At 39.0% G+C, this 22,814-nt stretch overlaps 1 protein-coding gene and 1 long non-coding RNA gene across 4 annotated transcripts in view; one reads left to right on the top strand and one right to left on the bottom strand.

Annotated features, from left to right (window-relative positions):
* Positions 1 to 12,476, bottom strand: part of LOC141276080 (uncharacterized) — a 157,537-nt gene extending 145,061 nt beyond the window's left edge. Inside the window, exons 1-2 of the long non-coding RNA XR_012325019.1 lie at positions 12,422 to 12,476; positions 8,368 to 8,487 (exon numbers count right to left, since the gene is read on the bottom strand). This is a non-coding gene — a long non-coding RNA (uncharacterized lncRNA). The remainder of the gene's footprint in view (positions 1 to 8,367; positions 8,488 to 12,421) is intronic.
* A 256-nt stretch (positions 12,477 to 12,732) lies between these two features.
* The window catches only part of EPHA7 (EPH receptor A7), a 165,542-nt gene continuing 155,460 nt past the window's right edge, over positions 12,733 to 22,814 (top strand). For all 3 annotated transcript variants that reach the window (XM_019929446.3, XM_019929444.3, XM_073789441.1), the window contains exons 1-3: positions 12,733 to 13,043; positions 17,432 to 17,496; positions 21,155 to 21,824. In XM_019929446.3, the coding sequence (XP_019785005.1) occupies positions 12,947 to 13,043; positions 17,432 to 17,496; positions 21,155 to 21,824 (832 nt within the window). In that variant the 5' untranslated portion in view covers positions 12,733 to 12,946. The remainder of the gene's footprint in view (positions 13,044 to 17,431; positions 17,497 to 21,154; positions 21,825 to 22,814) is intronic.

Genomic DNA, 22,814 nt, shown 5'->3' with positions numbered 1-22,814 from the left:
GGAAAACCTTTGTGAGAAGAGACATGAGTAAACCTAAAGCAGGTGAAGGAATCATAGATATAAATGTCTAGAGGAATCACATTTCAGGCAGAGGGAATTTGAATGCCTTGATGCAGAAACTTGCCTGGCCTGTTAGAAGAGCAAGAAATCAGTGTGATGGAAAAAAGTAAGAAAGGGGAAAAGAGGCAAGAGAGTGGCAGTCACAGGGGTCATAGTCTGCTGAGATTGCTTGGGTCATTACTGAGCTTGACTCTCATCACAAAGTGCGATGGGAGCCACTAGAGAGTTTCCAGTGGAGGAGTGATGTGTTCTGATACACGTTGTAAAAGGATCACTCTAGCGGAGGGTTGAGAATGAACTGAGGGTATGAGCAATTCAAGTAGAGAGCCCAGGTTAACAGAATCATCCAAATGCTAGGGGGCAAGTGATATATTTTAAACTTAAATGCTGTATTTTACACCTGAAGTTCTAAGTTCCTATAATGACTTTATTTATAATCACTCTCAGCCTGTGTATGTCCCAGGGGGGATAAAGCAGGAAGGGGAAGAACAGGAAGCAGGAGGAATGCATGGCTCCGGGTCCTTTTCTCTCTCTCAGAAAAAAATGGACATGCCTTTAAAAGTTTCTTTATTTTGCCATAATTAATAACATCACTTGTGGCACTGCATGCTACTTCCTGTCCAGTGAAACAGGAAGAATTAAGGCAGATGAAACATCTGTGGGCTTGCCTTAAGTAAGCAATCTATTTTCCAAAGATCAGGGTAAACTTCAAATGGGCAATAACTAGATATTGTCTCAAAGTATAGAGAAAGGTTTTTGAAGTCCTATCAACAAAAATGAGATCTTTGTGAAGCCATGTGATGGCATAGAATTTTAAATAGCACATTTCCCCGCTATTCAGAAATAAATATGTAAATATTTATTCAGATTTCTGACTAACATGGTTTCTTTGACAATAGAATTTCACAAAAACTTAGTAGAATCTTCCACACATATAGTCATCTACCAGATTACGATCAAAGCTCTCTTGTACTACAATGCACAAAAGTAGGTCTTTCCAAGAAATGATGCTAGGCCTATTGTATACTCCATGGGAAAAAAAAGCATCTTGACCTCTACCTGCCACCAAAAACAAAACCCAATTCTAGATGGATTACAGATCCCAATATGAAAGGGAAAACAATACAGACTGTAGAGGAACACATAAGGAAATATCTCTGTGGCCTTGAATTCGGCAAGGAACTCTTGAACAGAATACTAATATTACTAATCTCAGAAGAAAATCATGATAAAATGCACCATACTAAAATCAAGAACTTCTTTTTATCAAAAGATTTCATTAACAGAGTAAAAAGGCAAGCCACAAAGTGTGACAAGACATGTATACCCGACAAAGGATGCATATCTAGATATATGAACTCCTATAATCTATAACAAAAAGACAACTCAGACAAAAAGGACAAGAATATTTAACAAACGCTTAACAAATGATGAGATTCAAATGGCCAGTAAACATACAAAGATGTATTCAAGTTCATTAGTCATCAGATAAATACTAAAACCACAATATGATATCACAGAACGGCAAAAATAAAAAAATAGGAAAAATATTAAGTATATGGAGCAACTGAACCCTCATACCTCCGTGCTCTGACAGATGTATGAGGAAACATAAACTGGGCACTTTAAACTGAAGAAACTTAATTTGGAAATTAGATGCCCACAAAAATTGGTGAAAGTTCTTGTATTAGTTTTGTACAATTGCATAACAAATTAGCCCCAAAGTCAGCGGCTTAACATAACAACCAACATTTATTATCCCAGTTTCTCTGGGTCGGGAATCTCATGTAACCCAGGTGGACCCTCTGGGCCAGCGTCTTCCACAGGCAGCAATCAAGGTGCTCATCTGCCCTACAATCATCTCAAGGCTCTACTCAGAGGCTTTGCTTCCTAACTCACGCCTGAGGCTGTCGTTAGGCCTCATTAAGATCTACTTTCAAGATCGTTCAAATGAAATTTCTTCAGTTTAAAATGTCCACGGAGTTTCTGTTTTTCCAGTAAAATATAACATATATGTACCCTGTTACGCCCTTTACATATTATCTCTGCTCTCTGAAATCTCCATCCCTCCATCACCTTCATGTGGCCAGCTATTCCTTACAACTCAAGACCAATATGAAACACCGGTTACCGCTAGGATGTTCTCCCCATTCTGACTTACTGCTCTGAATACATCTATCAAAGCACCTATCTCATTTAAAAAGCTCCATCTGTTAATTACGTTAATTATGTGTATTTCTGTCACATACTAAAATTTTTTGTGTGATATTTTACAATATATAGAAATATTGAATCATGTTGTACATCTGAAACTAACGTAATTTTTTATGTTAACTCTACCTCAAAATCATAAACTATGATATGCTAGGAAAAATACAATATCAAAACTAGTTGTAGCTTCTAAAAACAGTTAAAACTTCGCACCATATTTCAATTCTCTCCTCCGCCGTCCCAATTTTTTGTTTGTATCATGCCTACATTCTCAGAACATAAAGCCATCATGAGATAGGCTGGGACCTGGGACCCTTTACCTGAGTGCTTGCACCTGGACAAAGGTCTCCTTGAGCAACAGAATACAAAGGGACTAAAAATAGCCGCACCCCTGGGAAGGCCGGGCAATTACAAACAATAAGATACAAAAAGGCCACAAACCAACTGCCACTTCTGAGGTACTAGGAGCAAAGGAGGGCACTGTGCATGACCCCTACAGACAGCACCACCAAGGGGGTGGGCAGACCACCTAAGGCACCCCTCCAGCCCGACCCACTGACCCACTCACACCCTCAAGCCATTTAAGGAAACAGCCTGCTCTCCTTCAAGAGCGAGCAAGGGCACCTGTTACTTATTTTCACTCCCTTGTGCTACACCAGTCCCAATAAAGCCTTGCCTGAAATCCTCATCAGACTCCAAATGATTCAAGGGTCCAAGAACCCGAATTCATATCAATTACCTACTATACTCTCTTCTGTTTAACCCTCATTTAATCTTCACACTAATCCTTACTGTAATGTCTCTTTAGTTATTTTGATTTCTGAAGCGGGTTCTTTAGTAGTCCTCAAGGAGGGCTCCTGGAACACTCTCCTGAAAACACTAATAAAGACAGGGTCAGTACTACCGATTTTTCCTTTTGCCTAGGCTCCAGTATGACTCAGCATCAGACTGTTAATGAGTCTACCTTTAAAAGTTTGATATTTTTCTCATCAAGGATTTTTGGCATTAAATTTGCTTTTTGAAAAATTATTACATTAAAATCTCATTTATCTTGATTTCTGAGTTGTTTGGTGCCCCTTAAATTCTGTGCCAGAGACCTGTGCCTGTTTTCTTTTTTTTTTTGCTTCTCCTGGTTCTAGCCCTCAGTTGGAGCTTCTCTGGCTTTTGTCTTTACTGTTCCCATCCTACTTAATTTTGACTCCACTCCTTAGAGGTGATGTCCATTGTGGGGCCTAGTCCCAAGGGAGCCCTGGCAGCCCAGCGTGAGAATTCAAAGACTTTCATGCCTTACTTTAGACTTCTACCTCACTCGCTGGTGGAGTCAGCCAAGTTCCTCCGCGTCTCAACTGCAGGTGCTCGCCCAGCTCCTCCACCGCTCCGGCTTCTCCACGGCTCCGGCTCCTCCATGGCCCCACCTCACAGCTCTGCGTCTGGTCCTCATTTGGCACCTCCACCCGCGCATGCGTGGGGCTCTACCGCTAAGGGGGCGGGACAGGGGCGGGACAGGGGCGGGGTAAGGGCGGGGGTCGGAATCGGGGCAAGGGCGGGGGCGGGGCAAGGGCGGGCTCACTCTGCTGCTGTACTGAGTGTGCTCAGGGCCCTGGGGCATCCAGTTACACTGTTGCTTCCTTCTACTTTCCCCATACTTCTGACATTGGGCAGCTCTCATGGCTGTTTTCCACCCTTTGTATCTTGGGGTAACACGGGGATACCTTGTCATCTACTCTTGTTCTAAATATTGTCCGTGGGTTTTGGTTTTAATATCTTAATTGCTCTGTGTTATGTGGGAATTGTGGAAGACCCAAATTCTACGACCACTGCCATCTTCCCAGAATTCTTAAACTTAATTTATTTTTAAAAGGATACTTTAAAAGAAAACAATGGAGAACCAAAATTATTTTTTATGTACAGAAAGCGTTAAAAAAAAAAAAACTACATTAAAAAAACCCCAAGACGATTTTTAGCTCAAGACCTAGCTATGTTCTCATTGTTAACAAGGGAGACTACAACTGCTGGGCACGTGACAGCTCCTGGTCCAGGCAGGATGTTGAGTAGACAGTCCAAACACCCTTGTGCTACAAACACCCAGGCATGAGATGGCCTGGCCAAGCTCAGAAGAGAGGACGGGAAAGGCCTGGGGAGTGAAGAGGGAAGGGAAACCCAGGTGCAGGCTGTGATCCAAGGTTTCAGCTGCCAGGGTCAGGGTCCTGCTATTGGCCCATGGAGCCAGGTGAGTGAATGAGTTTCACTGCCTTTTGATGGGAGAGAAGGCAGGGATCAGGGATGGAGACACACACACACACATAGCCAGGTCTGCTGGTGGATTGTGCCCCTAATAGAAGGGAAAACATTCTACTCATTGAGGAGGCTTTGTTGGCTGGGCTCTGGTTGAGGAAGAAAGAGACTCCCCTGAGGGGAAAAATTACTAGGTATCTGCTAGGGACTGAATATTTATGTCCCCCCAAATTCATATCTTGCAATCATAACATCTAAGGTGATGATATTAGGAGGTGGGGCCTTTGGGAGGTGATTAGGTCACGAAGGCAGAACCCTTATGAATGAGATGAGTGCCCCTTGTAAAAGAAGCCTGAGAGAGCCCCCCTGCCCCTTCTGACATGTGAGAACACAGAGAAAAGATGGCCATCTATGAACCAGAAAGTGGGCCTTCACCAGACAACGAATCTGCATGCTCCTTGATCTCAGACATCCCAGCGTCTAAAACTGTGAGAAATAATGTTCTGTTGTTTATATGCCACTCAGTCTACGGTACTTGTTAATAGTAGCCCAAATGGAATAAGACAGCCTGGGATTCAGGCAGCCAGTGTCTGATTATAAGTGCTATGGATATAAGTAAAATAGAGGAAGGGGTGGAGGTGGGGAATGGGAGACATTTTGTTTTAACTAGGGTGATAAGTGAAGTTTTGAGTCAGGACGAACATTAAGGAAATGATGTCTAAGGAGAACACTATTTGTCCATCTCTATAGGGCCTGAAAATGCATTTGAGAAATTCAATAGTTACACTGTTGTGTAACTGATTAAAAACCAAAACAACACTTAAAAAAATGGGACCAAAAAAGCATATATATACATCAAAACCCCAAAGCCAGCAAGTATCCACTATCATCAAAACATGCCCTGATCTCACCATGAACAAGAGTCAACAGATACTACAAACAGGTGGATTAGAACCTCAAGACCTTCATGAAATAGAATAATTTGATAAAACTAAAAAAGAAATTCCTGTAACTTGGTTAAACACCTAAAAGATCATATTGTAACCCTAAGTGAATAAGATACTATGAAAAAATAACAGGAAACTTAGAAAAACAAAACAAGAAAAAAACAATTTCTAAAACCAAAAAAAAGAGTTATGGAAATTAGAATTCTATTGAATGGATTAGATAGCAGATTAACCAAAATTGAGGAGAGAATTAGTGAACCAGAATGTTGCAGAGAGGTAAAGAGATGGAAAATAAAAAGGGGGCAAATACAATGAGACATTAAAGGGGTAAATATAGTGCAATTTTTAAAAACGTATTTATTGTATTTTGAGATATCTGAATACATAGAACTCTAACATTGATCCTAAGCTTATCACTGCCTTTTTTTTTTTCCTTTTCATTCAGTATCCTTCACCATGCTGTTGTGTAGCCTTAGGAACAAGTATAACTGATTGAATCACAGCCGTTATTCTCTAAAATGTACATAACTACCATTTAAAATGTGATGATCTACTGGACAGTTTCCCTGAAGTATCTGAGGACATGCATGTTATTATAGTATACCTTTATTCAAACTTGGAAGGTAGTTGTTCCCTCAAAAGTTTAACTCAAAGGTATATGTAAATATATGATAAATTGTTAAAATAAAGACAGAGATGTGACTGTATAGAAACATTAAATCCAAGTTGAGATCTGAAAGAACTCTAATGAGGAGTCTCGTCCTTCTTTATTGGAATGCAGGATAAATTTCCTTTCCCTGTACTTGTGAGGTAGGTAAAGTAGGTTTTGCCTTTTAGGGTTATCATCTATCCTTAAATGACGCAAATTTCTGTCATGTTTTTCACTTCTTTAGTTTCACACACTTTACCACCAGAGCTTGCTGGATAAAAGACTGCCGAGAGAGTGACTATCAGATATTAAAATAGTTAATTAAACTGAGATAGACCTCAGTCATTTCATCAATCTAAAATCAACTAGAGAATGTGCCAGGTTAACTTTGTAGCTTTAGCTAAATCAATGCATCTGTAAAACCAAACAATGACAATAATAACCTCACAGAATCTGAGATGGAGTATAAATTTTCATGAATTTTTTTTATCTGATCTAAGAGCAGAGAGGGGAAAAGAAAACACCCTTGGACAAGCCAGATGATAAAATCCATATTGTACATTGAATCATCTTGCAATTTATGGCCAAAAGTGTGACTATGAAGATATCATTGTTGAAGTGGCCGAAATCAACACTGAGTAAAACTGGCTAGTTATCTATTTCTCTAAACATATGATTTCTCTGTTTCTAAAAGGAAACATGAGTTACAAAGGAATCCTGATGGTGTTAGGTCTTCTGAATATTGGGCTATGCCTTTTATTCCTCTGAATATGCCCCCAGTGCCTTTCTAAATATTTAATAATACTCGAAAATACTATTTTTAATCAAGGTTTCTATCAGTATTCTTTTTCTGAAATATTATGGTATTTAGATTGTGAACCTGTAATCTATTTGATCCACATCATCGAGGAGAAGCATAGTCACTTATCTCTTTCAATTTGACTAGTTTAACTTAAGGGGAAATCTAGCACCTCCTTCTTGAGGTTTTCTTTTCTCCATAATTGTCTAAGAATTCCTAGTGGTACAATCAGTCCAAAGGGATCAGATTTCTTCCCAATGATTCATATGTTTAGTCCACTAGTGACTTCATTTTCCTTACTGTCATACTGTATAACATTTGAAACCTACCTTTACACAGAATTGCTACAGTGAAACCTTGTTCTGTAGTGTCACTCAACATTTGAGCTAAAACAGTATAGCTCTTTTAGTTCACACTTAGATAATTAGTACAAACACCATACCTGCGTTGCTGGGTTCAGAGGGCTTCTGAGCCTCAGGCATATGTGTTCACCCAGCAAATTTTAAGCCCAGAATTTTCATTCCCTCACAATAAGTACTGCTCTGAGGTACTTAGGCTTATTTACTTCTCAGAGCCCTTCTAATATTTTAGAGCTTCTAATATTGTTGAAATTCAAATGGGATTGCGTTAGGGACTTAAGATACCTTTCCTCCCAGGAAGGTCCTTGTCTCATATAAATGTGCCAACTTTCCCCACAGAACACACACTGCGGGCCAAGTTAAGGGGTAGTATAAGGCACCGCCTTTGGCAGTGTGCAGAATTCCACCCTTAGTCAGTGGAGAAAGTACCCACAGCTTTATATTTTACAGCTAGGACACACCATTCATGAATTCTTTTCCCCATAACATAGAAACACTATTTCTAAATTACTTTGATGCATAAAATTACTATTGTTGAGACTTTTCTTAGACCTCCTTGAGAATAGCCAGGCAAATTTTGACAGAATTTCATTTTTAGTATTAACCATGGCAGAAGACCGGGGGAGAAGAGGTCTATAAAATGTTCCTCAAGCTAGAGAGTCCTAGGAACATCACAGGATCCTTAAAAACTCAGAACTGTCAAGTTCAAGGGAATACTCAATCCCAGCCTGGCCCTGTTTCCAGGGTAAAAGACTTTGGGAGTAAAGTGGGTGGAAAGGAAGGAAGAGAATATCTGAGGTCTATCTGGAGACGGAGAGTTGCTCAGATGTTTGGTTTAAAAGAATTGAAGAGAGCTTTTCTGCAATATAATTCACCTTCTAAGGTGCCTTCAGAGCCTCTTCAGTTAAATATGGCCTGAATAGATTGAAATAGGTTATAGAACATCTCACAGATTTTTACAAAGGCCTTTAAGTAAGCTGGCATAGGTACAGAGTATAAGAAACTTAAAAGTGTCAAAGGAACAAATAGGTACCAATTATTATATATGAAGTTATATACAAATATATATATACATATAATTATATATGTAGATAATTTCATAATTACCTCATTTTTATTCAGTGTGGACTTCGTTGGCTTGGACACCCAGAGGTCCTGATGCCCCCTGGTGGTCACTGAATTATCACAGCTCTCCTTGACACCTGAAAATCCACTGGGTTTGAAGAGCTAAAAAATTGCAAGATGGGAAACCGTGAAAGCATGTAGAAGTAATTTGCATGATTTAAACTAGTTCTTCCTATCAGTGCTGGTGATTTATAGAAAAATGAAGTATAAGTAGTGGAAAAGAAGAGCCTCCCCGGGCAAAATCAAATTTGAAAAAAAAATAAATTCTTAAGCACAATTGGACATGTGTTAAGTGATTTTGAGTATAATGTGTCACATTTCTCTGCTATGTTTAGTAGTTCTCTTAATAATAGTCAAATAATAAAAGTTATTTGATTTAACATCTTTGAATATTTTAAGCGATCAGAAAATTTCAGAGTGACACCTTAGCAATATTCAATTGGACACATAATCTTGATATAAATTGTATTTTTATTTGTTAAGCTCTTTTGAATTAACTCAGCAATTGCAGTTAAAGGATTATAATTTTAATTTTCTAAGCCTCACCAATTTATCTGACCATACAAAAGTGAATGAACTCTTACAGAGGCACAAAATATAGTCTTGACTTATGATTTGATTTCTGAACTCTGACTTCCTATACTGCTAGATAAATCTGAAATTTCGAAGAATAAGTAAAATTATTACTATGTTTTTTATGAGCTTAGTTTATGTACATTTTACATTGGACTGCAAGTACATATTTTATATACACTACATAAATCACGCTAATGTAAATATGTAAGTGATTTTCCTGCACAGCGGAAAGACTATTTACATTTTGACTGAAATCACAAATAGAAAACCTAATTTTCTGTAATATCTATTAACTGAGACATAATGTTTCTTTTCTGTTTATAATCAGTTTCTTCTGTATGGTACCTTTTCTAATTCAGTTTAAATTACCCCCTTTTCTGCGATGAACTTGAATTTTCACATTTACCACTTGTGAATATATTTAGATAGTAAGTTCAAAAGTAGTAGGTTCAGAGACAGCCCTTTGAGTTTGTTGTCGTTGTTAACTACTTAGTTTGGCAGCCTTGGATTTGTAACATATTGAAGTCTCAGGTTCTTCCTTTACCCTCTAAAGGCCTGTTTAACACACACACACAAAGGCTTTTATTTGAAAATGTATGGAGGTAATTCCCTGAAGTCATTAGAATTTACTCCTAAGTGACTATTTCTCTCTTAAAATCAGAAAATATCTCCCAGAGATAAACAGTGAGGTAAATATTAGTGTTGAAGCAAGTTAAATGAAGATAACAGCTATACCCTCATTTGGAATGTGTGTCTTGAATTTGTACATTTATTTTCATATATGTACAGTTATGTGTGATTATTAGTAATTAGATAGATAAAAATAACATGGTTCATAAATATTGGGCATGTCTTCTTTGCATCTGAAAATAGGCATTTTTCATCTTTCTGCTATACAATTATGACAGATGTTTCAAAAGAGGGTCTATAAATGGTAATATTAAAGTTTTGGTCTCTTTTTTCCATTTATTTAAAACTACCTAAATATAAGTTGGGTATTATATCAACTGCATTTCACAATGAATACATAAAACTGAAAAAACAGTTTTTAAAATTTCTGCTTTGGCTTACACATGTTGGTTATATATACACCATTTGGTATTGTTCAGGAAAATGATTTCTAATTCATTTTATATACACACATACATTTACTTTTCTAAAATTTGCCTTAGAGATAATATGCACAAATCATAGATAAGAAGCTAAAATAAACCATTTTAAAAGTGATATAAAGAAATTACCTATTAAAAGTTATTTTAAAATATGAAAGTTTTGTGAACTGATTATTTTTCATTTCAGTGGCTTCATGTACAAAGAGGTTTACATGCTTTGCTGTTAGTCAAATACAGTCTAATGCCAATTTATATATTATATTTATATATTATACTATATAATACAGTATAATAAACATTCTTTTCTTGACTAGGTCATTCACTTTTTATTTAAATTCCATGACTTCTTCATCACTATACCTAGATCCAAAAGAAAGAAGAAAAGGTTGGTAAACCTAAAAATGAGTATCACTGTGCAACTCTGCAGGAAAAACTGTCAGCAGTCTGGCACATGTGCATTTAATGTGAAGCCTCTTGTCTCTAAAAATAAAAGTGAAGCTGAACATGTCCTTATGTCTGATAGAGAGAGGGGACACAGTAAGGGGACTCCTTATACCACCTACACTCATCAGAGTGAAGGATGTTACTTCTTTAGTCTCCTCGTTTCATGGAAAGGTATTTGTATTCACATCACTGAGTATTGGTCATTCAATAGATGAAAGGAATGTTTTAAACTTTAAAGGCTACCTTGGTGTCATTCTAAGAAGTGGGGATGAGACCCTGGGGAAAGTGTTGAAATCCTGGAGAATTATTTTAACTATTAGAAGTGGTTTAATATCTGTGAGTATGTGAGATTAACAGTTTTATTGCCTATGAGTGGGGATCTATATTTTTAATTCTAATGTTTCACCTTACAATTTTTACTCCTTAAAGCATCTGTTTGTGTCAATACTGCTTGATCTCTGTAACAAGTGCACTCTACATCTTTTTGTCTATTTTCAAGGTTAATCTATTAAGCAGTTTACATTTTCTATGAATCCTCTAAAGGGCACTTAAGATGCTTTTAGATATAATTTCTAAAATATTTAATAGGGGTAATGGCTAGGAACAAGTAACGTTTAAGAAATAAACTACAGACCCAAAGAGAGGTTATAGGGGAAGGAAATCTCATTTCTCTCTTCTTCGTAATTGCATTAGGCAAGTAAAAACTACAAGAGACAATTTTCCATAAGATAAAAATTTTAAAATTTGGGGATCTGTCATCTCTTTGCTATAAATACCAGAAACAACTCAATTTACTTTTCCAAACAGAAAAGATAGGGAAAGTTTGGAGTCTTAGGCAAAGTCAAACTTTTTGCCTCTCATAAATAGAGGCAAATCGTGAATGACAGATTTTTTTTTTTTAACGGAAGAAATATAGGACAGGAAGAAAATAAAGCTCGTCTTTGACATGTGATCAAGATACTCTGCTTGACCTTTGAATTTGATGATTTGGCAATTAAGGTTTTTAAGTTCTTCCTCTTATTGTACTACCCACATCTTGAATTGCAAAGTGTCAGAAACTGCCTAACGATAAAGGGATTCCTCTAGGCAGTCGTCCTCAATATTTAGTTAGACGAAATCAACTGTCGATATTGGTAACATTTTTTATTCTTAGTTTGCCTTTGAAAGATAATTATTGAATACTTATTGAAAAGTACTCAATATTTGCGAAAGAGGTCTTGATTTTAATTTAATTTTAATTAACTTAATGCATGGTAGCATTCTTTAAAATTAAATGTAATTTATGCAGCGAAATGGAAAACGATCAAAGTGTGGCAATTCCAGGAAAATCTCAGAAAATGATAAACATGTAGGAAAAACCATACGGAACCTTCAGAAGTTTCTCTTAATGTGCTACTTCGTCCAACCAACTATCGTTAAATGATAGGGCGGGAGTGAGAGGGCACATAAAACAAAAGACTTCCTTTCTCCACTCCCTTTTCCTCTGGTTCTTTTGCCAAAGCTTGTTTCAAACTCTTGGAAACATTGTTTGAACATAATACATTTGGTTACTTTTATTCTTCCAGGGATTGTGTTGGGTGGTACCTAGAGCTAACTGCCTTTGGAGTTACAGAAAAAGAGAAGTAGTAACCCTTCAAGAAAGAAAAAGAACAAAGTTACCCAACCCGCGGAGGTTGTGACAACAACAAAAAAGTAAAAGGCACTTTACTTAAAGGCACAGCTCATTTCACTGTCCCGGCTCCGTGCTTGGTAGCTGAGAGATGGCTTGCATCCCCTCTGGTTTCTAAAGATCGCGAGGAGCACCGCTATAAACACGACTGTGAATTGGGAGCGTTATTTTAGGATTGATTCTGCTCCACGAAAGCTGCGGTTGCTAAAAGCAAAGCTCCCACAGCAGCACGCACCTCGCTTGCCCTCCACGTCCTCCTTCTCGGAGCATCCAGCGCCAGCCCGGAGCTCAAAACCTGGAGGGAATCCTGGACCCGCAACCTGACTCCGCTGGCCGCCGATTGGCCCACGCCCCGAACCCCGCCCCCAAGGCCGGGGCGGCCGTTTCGCCGGGACCCGCCCCCAAGCCCTGGGAATCGCCGCCTGGGAGGCCGGCTGCGCCTGCCACTCAGCTCGAGTGGCAGAGGCTCTCGGCTCGGAGCCCCGCCCCCCTCCCCCCTAATTGATATTATTGGAGTGTGGAGCAAGCGGCCGGTCTGCAGTCGGAGACTTGCAGGCAGCAAACACTGTGCGGACCAAAGGAGGGAAAAATTTTTTTAAAAAGCTAAATGTGGAGCAGCCGGCCGTAGATCGAGAAAGGGAATCGATGCGTGGAGCGCAATAATTTTTGTTTTTTAAAAAAGCCCCACATACTCCGGAGCAAACAGCATTTAAAAAGCTGCGACTCAACTGAAACCTAAGATAAAACCTGCTCATGCACCATGGTTTTTCAAACTCGGCACCCTTCATGGATTATTTTATGCTACATCTGGCTGCTCCGCTTTGCACACACCGTGGAAGCGCAGGCTGCAAAGGAAGGTAAGGTGATGGGAAAGCAAAGTTTGTTCTGACATTTATTTAGCTGTCTACCTGCAAGAGCCGGCTGGTCCGCGGGGTTGCCGGCCGCGCCTCCGGAGCCGGGCGAACCTCCCCCGCCGGCTCCCCGCCCCCTCAACGTTCGGGCCGCTCCTGGCGGGCGGGTGGCAAGCGGGCTGCTCCGAGAAGCTTGCAGCCCCGCTCCCGGGGCCGTTCGCCCGACGGGAGCGGGATTTCTGGCGCAGACTGTACAGAGGGCGTGAGCAGCAACGGAGGGCAGGGGGCGGAGGTGTGGGAACGGCCGGCAAGCTCATTCTCCGGGACCCCGGGCGGGTCAGATCTCTTCCTCTAGCCCTCTCCTCTTCCTTCTCTCGCCGTTCGTCTCCCTGGGGGTAAGCTGCGGCCGGAGTTGGTCGGAGACTGGGGAGTGCAGCCTCTAGTATCCTGACCAGCCCGCCGGCGAGCGGCTGGAGTCCGGAGCCTTTCTAGAGGCGCCGTGACTTGGGTGAGCTCCGAACGCTCGGGTTACTAATGAAGTGCTCACTGCGTCCGAGGAGCCGGCGCGGGCCTGCGGCTGGCGCTTGGCCGCCTGCACGGAACAATAACGCCGCGGAGGTGAAGCAGCGGGCGGCGCGCGCTCCGCGCCCCGCGGTCGGGAGACATCTCCATTCAGCGCGCGCCGCGCGGCTCCCGGCGGCCGCAGGGACAGCGGCAGCCCAGAGGGCTCGGCCGGGCCGGGGAGGCAGGGGACTGGCTGGGTCAATGCAACTGATTACGATGCCTCCCGGGCGACCAGAGGCCCCCAAACCTCTGCCCCACAGTCCGGCAGTTAAGGAGTGCTAGTGGTCTAACCTTGAAAAAGACCTGGACCCCGAGGGCTAGCTCTGGTTGACTAGAGCCAGGATTCATTTGGGCAGCCAGATACGCCTGTATATGGCTATTCCCCCCACCCCCTTCTCCTTTGAACCATTAACAGAAAGTAAAATACCTTTCGGTGCCTGTAGTTGGAGCTGGGGAAAAATAAATCCTGTCAATGGAAAGGTCTTGCTTCTGAGCAGTGTCACCATCTACCCGCCCTCCTCCGTATCTTGCAGGCTGTAAGTCTAAGGTTGATTTCCTGATATTTAAAAGCAGACTACTAATAATTACTTGTTCCTAAAGTGTGGAGGATGGAGAAATCTGTTATCAGATTTAGGTCATGGTGGTCGGGAGTGGATACGTACCGGTACTCGCTCCATCTATCCCTGAAAACTTAGTTATTTAGTGCTGCTTTTTAAAATTCTCTTCGTGGACCCTTCTTCGGTCACTCAAAACACCCTCTCCCACAGCCAAACGCCATAGTCTGCTCCTTGATCCAGCCTGACCTTCTGACCCCAGTTTCCGCATCTGCAACCTGTGTTGATGCTGAACCCATTCAGAGAAAACCTTAACTTCCAGCTGTTGGTTTCGCGTTTGCAGATGAACCCACATCTGCTACAAACACACAGCCATACACACCAAAGCCCACACTTCTACTCGCGTGACATTAGCGATTAGGGACATTGAATCCTGGAAACTTGTATTGATGCCCCTGGAAGAGCGGGACCCGAGGAAAAGTTTGCACCGCCGGGGCGAAACCCCGCGCGCGAGCTCGCACAGACCCGGGCTGGAGTTTGAGCTATAAATAACTGCATCACTAGGGGGAGAGGTTCCTGCAGTCAGAATGGCTTGCTCGCCCGCGTTCCTCTTCTGGGTGCGAAATACGTGGAGAGGATTCTGATTCTAGGAGGCCGAATTCTTTACACGCAGAAGTGAGCTGTTTAAAAGGTGGGCGGGGGTGAGGAATGCGCTCCGCTTCTCGGCGGCAACGCACCCGGCGCGCCACGGTGGCCCAGGGCTGCCGTTCTGGGAACGAGCAAGCCCCGAGACGGCGCCGCGGCACCCAGGGGCAAGCGCCGGGAAGCGCCTGGAACAGGTGCCTGGCTCTCCCGAGCGGATGCGGGGTAGTTACAGGAAGAAGGGGCACCCCCCCTTTCTCCCCTTTTCCCGCACACGTTCTATCGGGGAGGTCAGTTCGGCTACTGGGAGCGCGCGTGTAAGTCAGTCTGACGTTTGGAGGCGAAGTGCAGCCGCCGTTTTTCCTTTCGTTAATACCGTCGCCGCGCTCCCTCTGAGGAGACGCTTCCCGATAGCCCCTCTCCTCCTCCCGGTTCCTTCTGGAGCTAGGGCGCCACCGGCTCCCTGGAGTGCCCAAGTCTGGCGGAGGCGTAATGGATGTTTCGGCCTGCGGGCGCGCCAGTCTGGCATCCCCCTCCCCGCCCCGCCCCGCCCCACCGGCGGCCCCGCCCCGGCTCCAGCCGCTGCCCGCCCGGCTCTGGGCTGGCTCCGCCGGGGGCGACCCGCATCTTGTTCCTCACCCTCGCCCCCACCCCCTGCATCCCCCACCCCGGCCCGCGAGGCAGAGCGCAGAGTCCCCGAACTCCGGCCCGCGTGCCCTGGGTCCTGGTTGGCCGTCAGGCTACGCCTCTGCGGGCGCGAAGGGCCGCTGGCGCTCGGTGCTCTGAGCGGGAAGGCAAAAGCGCGCACTTGCGGGCTGGCACAGAGAGCGGACGGCGGAAGGGAGACACGGTGAATCGTTCGAGCTGGTTAAACGCTCAGGGGCCGGTTTCCCTTTTGTTTTATTTGTTCATTTGTTCTCTCTTGTTTGCCATCATCACCGCACCGCCGGGGTCCCTGGTTCCCACCCCAGGCTGTGCTGAGGGGTAACGGAAAAGGAGTAAACAAACATCACAGTGTTTTAATTCACCCTCAAAAACGACCCAAGAAAGTTTCCTGGGTTTAAAATTCACTTGTCTCTGGTCACTGCGGAAGACCGAAAAAAAAAAAATAATAATAATAAGTAATCTCAAAAGGAAAGTACCTGGAATCCATGTTGTTTGTCCACGTTGAGGACAAAAACAAAATAAACTTTAAAAGTTACTTAATGTAAGTTCAGTAATCTAAACATTTATGACTGTTCCTAGTTCGAAGTACAACTTGGTATTTTAAAAGTGTGGCTTTGAAATTATTATTTGAAAGGGAGTCAAGTGTTTGTAACCAAGGTTTGTGCTGTCATGGTCTCCCTGAGAGTCTTAAGTATAGAACATTTTGGGAAAAATGTGTTTCTATCTCCATTTTCAGTTATAGGGAGTAACCTTGACTAGCTTGAAGGAGTTGAACACATAATAAACTGTTTCTTTTCTTAGCGTAACAAATTTTCGTTACCTTTAAAAACACATTTTTTCCCCTCTGTTGGTCACTGAAAAGTTTATTTAAGCATGTATTTAATTTAAGTTCAAATTTTAACATTTTGCTGAGGATGATGGTAAGCGTATTTACATACTTGAAAATGTATTCACCATTATTTCTGGACAAATTGATACATTTGCTAAAATGCTATAGAATCATAGAAATATTTTTAAAGAATACAAACTCATGTAACTCTGCAACCGGTTTGAGCAAAGAGTGAATGCTTTAGGAGGGGAATCGTCCTAAAAAGCAATAAAATATGTTAAATTGGAAGTATGGTATATATTAATGTATGATATTTGCATGCATTATCTTATATTAATACCATCAGGAGCATTAATTACATTTATATAAATATTAAGTTAAGTGTATTATGCTTTATGGTAGCATAAAAGCAGAATACAACTGTTTTTTAAAAGTCAAGTCAAAGTTTAAATATTCCATTTTGAGAATTACGTACTGCTTTGAAATATTAAGAAATTAAAAAAATAGAAATATTGAAAACAAATGTTTGACTAACCCAATAATATATCTTGTAAATGATAGGAAATTTATTTTTCTCATGATAACATTGCTTAATATAGTTGTTAATTGTATTCATTTTGGCTTAAGAGAAGACACTATGTGTGGAAAGTTTAAAAATAAAAAAAGCTCCAATTCTCAAAAGGCACTAGGAAGTACTTTTGGAAGAATAGTACAAATTAATGACTGGCTGAGGAGTAATAGGGAAGTATGCTTTATTATGTTAATGTTATTATAGTTGACAAAGTTTAGAGCAGTCAGTGGTTTACAAAATTCTTTACAATATATTATTACTATAGAATCAGTATACTTCACATATCAATTTTTTACCCTTGCTTTCATGCTACTTTTGAGTTTTTTAGTTAATTTTAATATTTTAATTAAAAACTATAATGCTAGTGTTTTAATATCTTTTTTCCCCTAAGAAAGTGGAATATATTTGTAAGAGGTAGGTATACATTTTGTCATTCATTAATGTAAATAACTTTTTATTTTAAATCATAAAATGGTAATTATTTAAAAAATTAGATCGACTTTAATAACTTTTACAAACATGTTTTCATTTTTCATCTGACATTTAGAAATGCAACTTTCTTTTTCAGTACTACTGCTGGATTCTAAAGCACAACAAACAGAGCTGGAATGGATTTCCTCTCCACCCAATGGGGTAAGGGCTTCTCCTCATAAAATGTCAACCTTTATTTTTTTTAAGTAAGAAATAAAACCTTTTCCTCCTCCCCCAGTGGAATTATTCACATTCTTCATATTTAAACTGTTTTGATCTCCAATATCTTGTTCAATATTTTGTTGTGCTTATAATGAGGCATTGAGTTCTTTGAGTAGACAAGGTATATTTAGAACATTGGAAAATGGATAAAAAATAAGTTCTTACTGTGAGTGGGACCATACCTCAGGTTCCAGGCTATAACTGTTAACTAATTACAGAGAACATGCTTTTCACGAACTCACTTAAACCTCTTTAGTTGCTTTATACTTCCTTGGTATCATCACCAAGTAGGTTGTATGTAGTTCTTTAAAACAGTAGTTCTTTAAAACTGTTTTCCTCTTTTGAAAAACGTTTTAGCATCATTCAAAATATACTTGAAAGATAACTAAAAATGTAATATGCTCAATATTTTAACATAAAATTTGCTCTAAAATATGATTTGGATTTTCTGAAATTTATATGTTGTGCTATCTGTTGTTATTAATCAGAAGTGATGGCACAGTACGCACATATCAGAGTAAAAATCTGTTATCATAAATGAGTGAAAGCTGTCCAATAAAATTCTATGAAAATATAAGTAGATTCTAAAAAAATTCTGACTGTTATGTTTCATATATCTGATATATTACTTACTTAAGATATATTACTAATATATATAAGATATATTACTTATATTACTAATATATATAAGATACATTACTTAAGTTTAGTTCAGTGTCTATGTCTTCAGGTCTTATTTTAATTGTGAGACAGGACACATACTTCATCCTTGACTAAGGAAGGGGGCTCCAAGAAAGGTAAATGTACCCCATTGTTACTTAAGTTAATCTTTGGTACAATAAAAAGTCTGGAGTCAAAGAGCATGAAGTATAAGTGAGGATATAAAAAGTGTAAGAAACTTTGCAAAGACAAGAATGAAAGTCTGAAAGGGATTTTTGAGTATAAGAACATCATAAAATCAATATGTCATAAGCTAGAAGTTAAAGAATGCAAAATGTGAACAATGCAAATCTGTTTAAAGTATTTAGGTTTTTTATTAAATTAATATTTGAGAAACGCTTAAGATCATATTGCAGCTATCTGTATTGGTCATACAAAGCTATAAAAAATGACAAATATTTACAGATTAAATATAAAAAGTATGCTAAGTTTGAAGTATGAATGTCATACTTTTCTTGAAAGTGGAGTAGTTTCCATGAGTAAAATAATATACACTATAGGAAGACATTCGCAATAAAAAATGAAGCACCTTTCTTGCCAATGACAGATGTGGCCCATTTTGCACCATCCATCAATTAAAACAAATAGAGATACAGCATGGTTTTTAATCTCTAACGGGAAGTAAACTGATATATTATTGTAATATTTCATCCATGTAATCCATAAAATGATAAATTATGACTGTCTATGTTATCTTGGACTGAAATGGACATTTTATCAGTCCAAAGTATCTTGAGTTAACCGTTAACCCTACATATCTTTAGGAATCAACAGATAATATTAGAAAATGACGACTGACAATATATTCCATATATGAAATGGATTGGCTTACATGTGGTTAAATATCTAACTGGAAATAAAATGTTATTAAGATATAAGTGTCTAGAAATAACTTTATAAGCATACTATAAAAGCATGCTAGCCAAATTAAGACTTCTTTCCCAATGGTGGTGTTTGTAGAAATCACTGCGGTCTCTTAGAAAGTGAGATAATAAAACAAAAGTTACATTAAATGCATTTATTTCGTTTCACTCTTTGTTATTTATGCAACAGTTATCTTGAAATTTTCCCCGCAGGAGTAAATTTTTAATTAAACATTAAAATTAACTGAGTTTCATTGGTAGTAAAGTTGATTTTTCATACATTGAACAAAATAATATAATTGTTCTTGGAACTAGAAAAAAGAATTCTTGAGATATATTCCTTTCTCATAATTAGCCTTCGTTTCTTGTAACTAGGGAATTGTTCAAAAGAGCTCATTTATCCTTGGAGCTTTTCATTTTTTGGTAGATGCTACTACTAGTTTTACTTATTTTAATAATTTCAACCTAATTAAGAGACTAAAATCTGCTTGTCCAAATGGATGAATTTGGTTATATTTGGCTAAGGGCCATTCAAGCAAATTATAAGCAGCTAACTGAAAAAGGAAACTATGTACTCCATCAACTAGTCACAAACTCCAGTTGTGTTGAGTAAAAGCTGAACATGATAATTGGTTGTTTGCTGCATTTGAGGACCTTTGATGATATGTATAATAAAATTGTAGCAAATATATAATATGTCATCATAAGAAATTTCTGAATTACAGTATACTACTAATTTGTCTGTCTTGTTAGTTTTCTAAGAACTGCATTTAAAGTTAGAAATTAATATTTCACAGAGCATTTAAGTAAATTGATTTTTCTGATCGAGTTTTACAAATAAAACTCATTACCACATGCTTATTAGTTTATTTTCCCATCTGCTTTTCTTGAAACGATAGTTTAAATATTTCATGCCATGTGACTTTGGATTAGAATACTAATATAATTTTATATTTGGCATTTCCTGTTTGGGAAATGAATATAAGTAGGTGACAATTTCACTATTAAGGTATCATAAATACAAACTTGGAAATTTTGTAATAATGGTTAAGAAAGGACATAAACAACTGTTCTCTTAGGCTTTTAGGTGAAATGAAGTTATTAACTAATGAGCAATATAGATAGATTATACAAGACTTAATCTTTAAATTGTTGCAAATTTGGCTAAGCTTATTGTTTTCCTTTTTTGTGAAAATATATGAGTTTGCTGTAGTGTACATTATATCAGCATATGAATGGACATTTTTAACCATCTGATATTTTTCCTGTCAGAAAGCTTATTACTGAAATATGATCCAGCATGCTGATTTGCCATGTACATTTGATTGTCTGTTGAAAGCAACTTATTTATAAAGATGTATCACACTTTTATAACTACTTATTTATAGTTATATGGCATTATGGATAGTATTGTATATAACACTGCAATAAATAAACAGCTCTGTAAAATGTTCCTCCCTTATATCTCATTTTGCAAAGATCGTAAAAGATTTCTCATTATGAATATCAACATGTTGTGGAATGCTTTTACATTTCAGAGTACTCTTGGCATTTTCTTCCCTGTGTTTTTAGGTACTCTCTAAGTTTAACATCAACACTTAAAATGTCAACGGAGTTATCAAGAATTCTGCCATGTATCTGTATGTATATGCATTAAATGGTAATTTAAGTAATTTTGTTATGTGCTTTAGTCTATAAAAATCCCAAGCTCAGTGGAGACATTGGCATAATCAAACATTTAAAAAGCAACACTAATACACTTGCAAACAGATACTAAGCAAAATGAAAGATTTATTGTATGCATAAACAATACAAGCAACAAAAATGATGTTCTGACACCGGGATGAAGCTGAACTGAGACTCTGTTCTAAAGGTTACAGTGTTCGTCAGGGTAGGAATTCACCTAGCTCTTTGAATGATATGCATTTGTGCTACACTAAAGATTCCTCATGCACTTGCAAAAGCCAAATGTTATTTTTTGCTGAATGACTGATGACCTTTTCTAAATTTTACAGTGGGAAGAAATTAGTGGTTTGGATGAGAACTATACTCCGATCCGAACATACCAGGTGTGCCAGGTCATGGAGCCCAACCAAAACAACTGGCTGCGGACTAACTGGATTTCGAAAGGCAATGCACAAAGGATTTTTGTAGAATTGAAATTCACCCTGAGGGATTGTAACAGTCTTCCTGGAGTCCTGGGAACTTGCAAGGAAACCTTTAATTTGTACTATTATGAAACAGACTACGACACTGGCAGGAATATAAGAGAAAACCTCTATGTAAAAATAGACACCATTGCTGCAGATGAAAGTTTTACCCAAGGTGACCTTGGTGAAAGAAAGATGAAGCTTAACACTGAGGTGAGAGAGATTGGACCTTTGTCCAAAAAGGGATTCTATCTTGCCTTTCAGGATGTAGGGGCTTGCATAGCTTTGGTTTCGGTCAAAGTGTACTACAAGAAGTGCTGGTCCATTATTGAGAACTTAGCTGTCTTTCCAGATACAGTGACTGGTTCAGAATTTTCCTCTTTAGTCGAGGTCCGAGGGACATGTGTCAGCAGTGCAGAGGAAGAGGCGGAAAACTCCCCCAGGATGCACTGCAGTGCAGAAGGAGAATGGTTAGTGCCCATTGGAAAATGTATCTGCAAAGCAGGCTACCAGCAAAAAGGGGACACTTGTGAACGTAAGTAAAGTGTGCTATTAAAATTTCACTTTGCACTTTCTTCTGTATCAGAGATTTTAAGTAATAATGACTATTAAGTAATAATGACTATTTGAACAAGTGAGTCTGCTGTGTACCAGCAGCCCAATTGAGTAGATCTTAAGTAAAGTCACTATTGAACTTATCAATGATTCCCCATAGTGATATCTGCACTAAGGATTCAGTAAATATTGCAATAAATTTCGGCGATAATAATATTTGTTACTAAAATTTAATTGGCCCTATGCTTGACATAGAAGACAACAGTTGCACATTGGGCTAGGAGCTTTAAGAGAGGAGATTGGGCAGAGTGAGGTGAGATTAATCAGGATTTAATGATGCGTGATTCCTCCTGTCTTGAAACCGGTATTGTCTGGCCTTGTGGATAACAGGAAAAGGATGTTAAGGGGTCTGCTAACAAGAGTTCTACTAATAGGCAAGACACATGCAAATAGATTTACAAACTTATAGAATTATTTTTTATAAGTACTAAAATTTTGATTAAAAAATCATCAAATTTCCCTTGCTAACTTTCTGAGGTTGCTTCTGCCAAAGCCATATTTCTTTCCTGGACTAAATAATTAAAGGAGTATTTCTCTGATAAGTCATAATATAGGTAGACCACATTTTTGTGGAAGTGGGCCAAAGTAAGTTTTAGTTATCGGAATACATCAGCTGGACGTTTTCTGTTTGTTTTGAAACAATAATAACATATGAATTAGTGAACCTTTTCCTTTGTATAGTAAAACTGAATTTTCTCTTACATAGCTTTATGTGGTCATAATAATTGGCCAGTATTTTTCTATTTAAAAGTATGTCACAGGGACCTTCAAAATTAATAGATATTTTTCTGTTTGTGGATATCCTGAAAATATAATAAGGTTATATTACTTATAATATAATATAATAAGGTTATATTACTTATGTCTCTTATAACTTAGAAAACATAATACGTTCCCCAAAATAACTTTC

This window comes from Tursiops truncatus, chromosome 12, assembly GCF_011762595.2.
Source record: "Tursiops truncatus isolate mTurTru1 chromosome 12, mTurTru1.mat.Y, whole genome shotgun sequence".
Classification (NCBI taxonomy): domain Eukaryota; kingdom Metazoa; phylum Chordata; class Mammalia; order Artiodactyla; family Delphinidae; genus Tursiops; species Tursiops truncatus.
This window is presented reverse-complemented; position numbering and strand designations above follow the sequence as displayed.